Here is a 6,000-nt window from a genome sequence, read left to right as displayed (position 1 = left end):
TGATCCTCTGCACCTCCCAGGGGCCCACACGCCAGTTTGAGGAGCTGGGAAAAAACAAACAAACAGAACTCTTGGCTGTGGGAGTGTTCTAGATTTTTGACACAGCTCTGTAGAAACCATATGATCTTGCCTCCACCAGGAGCACCTAGTAGCTCTTATGTTGTAATATTCTCCCTCTCCCAGGTCTGATTGGCTCAAGGTCAGGCTGCAACTGTGTAAGATATGCAGGGCTATGCAGGATGGTGGCTTTCTTCATAGCCCAGGAAGTTACTGAAGATGCTTCATTACTGTCACTTTTCTGTATTTTACAAGACATTTTAGTAGAGTACTTTGCACTGCTCTGTGTGCATTTGCAGAAAGATAATCCCAACAAATCCATTCTTCCTTGCCACTGCTCTTTGGATTTAAATTAGTGTCTACTTGTATCACCAGGATTCTATGGGGTATTTCACAGAGATGGGTAACAGAATCGGTTCACCCTTTAGCAATGATTAACACAACACACTGTAAAGGCAACATCTGCCTGAAGAGCTCTGGGTAAGCTCAAACGCTTGTCTCACCACCAGCAGTTGGTCCAATAAAAGGTACTGCCTCACCTCCCTTGTCTGTAATAGCACAACTCTGCCATCTTGTAACTATTGAGCCACAACAGCTACCAAAACTTTAGCCTCCTGTGGATTTGCTTAACCAGCTGTGCATGGTTGACTTTTATAGATCAATCCTGCAACAATAGTAATAGCAGCCATAGATCAAGACTCCAGCAATGTCCTCACTGTCTGTTTGAATTGCTTACAGTTACTGCCTCTGCACCCACCGGGATGGAATACCTCCTGAATGGCTTGGATTGAGAAGTTACTGGAATCTGAAGCTTAGAGCTATGTTGGGAAGTGCTATCACTCCAGGATCAGAAAGCACGCATGCAATTCTTAGCCTTCACTAAGGCTTAGTAATGAATTACCATATGATTAAACCACATAACATTTTTAGTTTAAATCCTAGCATTGTTGGCTTAACATATTTATTGACGTCAATCCTATTTTGTTCAACATATTGAGCATACAGTTTAACTAGTAACCACAGCTGTGACTCAGTTAACGATCTCAATAAATCCTACTTAGACAGGAAAAGAATTATGTAAATGAATTGTTTTCTGCCCAACATGTACTTTAACTGATAAGACATTGTAAAGATTATTTTTGGTATTAGAAAATTAACAACTCTTAGTTGAACCCTTAATTTTATGCCCAAGAGAGAAGCCCAGCTTACTATATTTATAAAATGTTTATTTCAGAAAGAAATTACACTTGCAGAATACAAACAGTTGAAAGTTCACACCCATATGAGACAGACAAAGATATATGATTAAAAGACAAGGACAGATAAGTTTGTCACATTTATTCACAAATTAGTGTATTTAAAAACAGATCTGTTTTTTTAATTCTAAAAATTGTTCAATTAGTGTGAAGCAGTGTAAAAGCACCCTTATTTAGGATATGAATATCATATGAATATGATATCAGTTACATCTTGCAGCTAGAGAGGATATCTTCCACTAGTCTCTTGTAGACCCACGCATCGCCTTTAAGCCGTTGCCTCCTGATACCCACTACTTCAGGTTTACTAAGCTGGCACACTTCTAGCTCAAATTGCATCGTCACTTTGCCAAAATCTGACTGTGTTTGACATTTCAGGGTATAGCTGCATAGACAAGGCAAGAAGAAATAGAATAGTCATGGAGTTGTTTTAATACTCATCAGGAGGTTGGCAACATGAAAGGTTAAGTGGGTACAATTAACACTTCCCACACCAAGTATCACAGTGAGATTCAGCAGTGGGAGCAAACAGCTCAAACAAGGTTAGGTGAAATGAAAGCTAGTTCCCTTTTGTAAAAGGATACCTTGTCTGCAAATGCTAATGCAGAGCACAAGGTCTCCCTAGCCACAAGAACTGCTGCCTGCCTCTCCTGGGAACTGAGGTCTATGGCAAAGAATAGAAAGCGTGGGGACAGAGTTAATATTTTTCTCTAGTCAGGCTATCTTCTGCAGATATGACAGCCACATCCCTCTTGTGAGGCTGCACCTAGCCTCCTGCATCAGGCTCAGACTGCAGCCATCTTCCAGATGAAGAGAAATTGAGCCATCCTGCTCTCTGCAGATGCAGCACTGCACAGGGCCAACTACAGATCACCTCATGCCAGTTGGAGGAGTGAAAGACCAAGCACTGATCTTTGAATCACTAGGGTCACAGATGTTTGTCACTTTAATGCTGCTAAATGCATCTTCCTGGAACATGAAGTTGGACACTTGTACGAGGAGGCTGATCTTTTTAAATGCCTTCCCTTCAGAAGGGAAGAGCATTTCATAAACAAAGCGTAGCATCAACCCGAGTTATGGTCCCCATTTTACACACTAGGAAATTTCAGTATAGACACATTCAGTCTTTTGACGAGTGTCAGTTAGCAGCAGAACCAGGAATAGAGCCCAGACTGCACTCCCTAGCCACCAGATCCTGCAAGTTAAAACACATCTATTCAATGGCTGGCCCTGTACGGACAGGTAGCAAGGCTCACATTGTGTCAGCTAGGATTTATAGTATTTTAAGTGGTATTATATGAAGGTCACAATGATCTCCATCATGATTGCCAAGATAAGGCAGTTTAGTGCTAACAGGGCAGTATCAGAATGAGTCTTTGCTGTCAATGAAATCACAAGAGATGGGATTAGCTCAGTTTGCTCAGCTTCTTTAAATAAGTTGCTACAACATGCATGACAGATCAGCACAGGAGACTGACTATTCATATTCGAATGTGAGAGTTAAGGAACTTTAGGATACATTTGCTTTGCATCAGATAGGCAATATTTACCACATGGATGTGTCTCATGTGGTCTAATAGGAGGTACAATGTCTAACAAGCGGCAGTGTGAGGGGGTCGAGAGAGAGAGTTGAATGCTTTGCTTTAGCAAAACTAGAGAACCGGAAACTTGGGCAAAGACAAACTGCAATGAGTTTTGCCTGACACTTTAACTTACCCCTTCTGTACATAGTCAACATGTTTCTTTGGGAGGATGGTAATTATTTCATTCAGTAGGTGGTCTGGATTCAGTAGTTTAGTTGTGGTCACATTGTAATGAGCCTGAAAAAAGCATAATAAGCTCAATCAGAAAGACAAACTTGTTTTTACTATTTACACCAAACACCAGAGGTTCTGTGGCAATGGATGTCTTAAGAGGTTACTCCCCTTGCACAGTAACTGTGGTTCGAGGGGTGTCTCGTGCCACAAGCCCTTGAACGGAGGAGGTTTTCCTGTTAGCAGCATACATTTGGCCTGTGCATATGCTCTATACCAGTGGTTTAAAAAAAAAAAAAAAAAATTAGCGACCCAGTTGAAGAAAACTGTTGATGCCGGTGACCCAACAGAGCTGGGGATGAGGGGTGTGGGAGTGAGGGCTGTGGGTTGAGGGGGGGGGGGGGAGATGAGGGCTGGGACAGGCATGCGGGGTGGGGTCCAAGGCTCTGGGATGGGGCCAGGGATGAGGGGTTTGGGATGCAGGAAGGGGCTCTGGGTTTGGGGACTCAGGGCTAGGGATTGGGAGCAGGCTTACCTTGGGCAGCAGTGAGGAGGGGGTGCTAAGGCAGGCTTCCTGCCTGTCCTGGCACCACGGCCCACGCTGCACCCTGAGAGTGGGCGGCAGCAGGCTCAGCTCCTAGGCAGAGCAGTTCCACAAGGCTCTCGCCTGCAGGCACTGCCCACCCCGCCCCAGCTCCCATTTGACCAAATTCCCAGCTAATGGGAGTGCAGAGCCAGTGCTCGGGATGGGGGCAGCGCATGGAGACCCGCGGCCTCCCTACCTAGGAGCCAGACCTGCTGTTGGCCACTTCTGGGGCACAGCGCAGTGTTGGAACAGGTAGGAAGTAGCCTGCCTAGCTGGGCAGCACTGCCGATGGGACTTTTAATGGCCTGATCAGTGGTGCTGGGATGGGGCCCTAGGTACCCCTGGTGTGTGGCATGACGTAGCAGAGCACATGCGCAGGCTGAATGGACACTACTAATGGAAAATTTTGATCAGGGGCTTGAGATGTGCATGTGCACCTGAAGGGAGCATCCATAGGGACACTACTTGAAGAAAATCAAACTAAGCAACGGCAACAAGGAATTCTTAGTTCCAACAGTGCCTCAGGGTCAGACCTTGTTACAAGATGGACGAGCTTCAGCGTTGGAGAAAATCAACTCTCCCTGGTATCAGGGACAAAGGGAGAAATCTTCATCCCTGCTCCAGCCCTTTTACACTGGATCAAAAGGCAGAGAGGCCCAAAAAACCCTGTATATGGCCAGGGAGGATTCCCTGGTACAGGGACCATGGAGGACAGGCCTAAGGTTGTCCTAAGAAAACTTCATTGCAAGTCCTGGTGTAGGTGGCCTGTCAAGGGAATGGCGACAGCCTGAAGCACTGCAGGGATCTGGAGTAGTGCTGTAGCCCATATGACAGCCCTGTGAAACTGCTGTAACTTAGACAACATTTGGGACCCAAGTCACCTTGGCAGGGGTGGGACTCTTCAATCCCAGAGCAACCTAAGACTGGGAAGGAGGAAGGAAAAAAGAGTGGCTTAAAGCCACCATAGGACCCTTCCCCTGGGCTGCAAGTTGTATACTATGCCTCTAAGCAGCACAACACAGAAATTCACCCTTGGAGTATTGGAGCCATTTTAGCTTACATGTTTTACCACTGTACATAAGGGTAAATGACATTTGTGGCTATATACATGATATTCCTTTTCGAAAGGCTCCTATAGCCACACGTTAGACATGGAAGCTGGGTACAATGCATGCAGTACGATTCCTACCAACTGTAAGGTGGCTGTACAAGTGCCTTGTTTATGTCCTAAAAGTAGATCTTGTCAGAGGACTTTTAGATTTCCAAGAAGCAACTGGAAATTAGTCGGAACTGGGAGGCCTAGAGATGAACTCTAATCTAATCCTAGCTCACTACCAGAGCTTCTCCAGGAACTTTAAAATGGAGTATCTTGCATTGCTCTACTCCAAAGCAAAGTTCACTAGCAGTTTTGCAGGTACCGCAGGCCTGAGAAACTGAATCAACAGCAGAAGCATTTGGAGCACAGACTTGTCGCAGGCCCAAGTTTCTGTATTCCTAGTGCAGTCTGGACTCCTATCAGATGGGTCGGCTCATAGCCCAATATGTGCTGGACTTGTCAGAGGCTGACTGACAATATTACCAGTGCCATTTGGCAAAAGCTGTCTAGACTGCAGTGTGGTGATAGCACTGCATTAACCCCAGTGCCAGCAATTCTTGAGCTCAATTTTCTTGACAATAACCAGCTTTTACAGTTAGCAGGTGGGCAACAATAAAAAATAAAAATAAAAATGATTAAGGCTATAGAACAACTTCCACATGAGGAGAGATTAAAAAGATGGACTGTTCAGCTTGGCAGAGATGACTAAGGGGATATTATCAATGTCTATAAAATAGTGACTGGTGTGGAGAGAGAGAGAGAGTTATATACTCCTTCACATAATTTCATTAGGTGACCCTGGTTCTTGGGTTAATAGGCATCAGGTTTAACATAAGGAAGTATTTCTTCACACAATGCACAGTCAACCTATGGAACTCTCTACCAGGGGATGTTGTGAAGGCCAAAACTACAACTGGATTCTTAGCTAAGTTAATGGAGTATAGGTCCATCAATGGCCATTAACCAATATAGTCAGGCATGCAACCCCATGCTCTGGGTGTCCCTAAACCTCAGAATTACCAGATGCTGGAAGTGGATGATAGGGGATTGATCACTCGCTTTGCCCATTTTATTCATTCTCTGAAGCACCTGGCACTGGTCACTGTCGGAAGACAGGATACTGGGCTAGATAGACCTTCAGTCTGACCTACTATAGCTGTTCTTATGTTCCATTTTCTTGACAATAAGCAGCTTTTAGTCAGCAGGTGCCTCAAGTAGTAGCTAGCCAGCTAAAGACATACATCACTTATT

General features: G+C 44.8%; 1 protein-coding gene across 8 annotated transcripts in view; it reads right to left on the bottom strand.

The window, feature by feature from the left end:
* Nucleotides 1–1,266: 1,266 nt before the first annotated feature.
* MELK (maternal embryonic leucine zipper kinase) overlaps nucleotides 1,267–6,000 on the bottom strand; it is a 37,655-nt gene continuing 32,921 nt past the window's right edge. For all 8 annotated transcript variants that reach the window (XM_039545280.1, XM_039545281.1, XM_039545282.1 and 5 more), the window contains 2 exons: nucleotides 3,030–3,133; nucleotides 1,267–1,698 (listed from right to left, as the gene is read on the bottom strand). In XM_039545280.1, the coding sequence (XP_039401214.1) occupies nucleotides 1,521–1,698; nucleotides 3,030–3,133 (282 nt within the window). In that variant the 3' untranslated portion in view covers nucleotides 1,267–1,520. The remainder of the gene's footprint in view (nucleotides 1,699–3,029; nucleotides 3,134–6,000) is intronic.

Source organism: Mauremys reevesii, linkage group 6 (assembly GCF_016161935.1).
Source record: "Mauremys reevesii isolate NIE-2019 linkage group 6, ASM1616193v1, whole genome shotgun sequence".
Classification (NCBI taxonomy): Eukaryota; Metazoa; Chordata; order Testudines; family Geoemydidae; genus Mauremys; species Mauremys reevesii.
The sequence above is the reverse complement of the archived record's forward strand: the minus strand, read 5'-3'. Positions and strand labels throughout refer to the sequence as shown.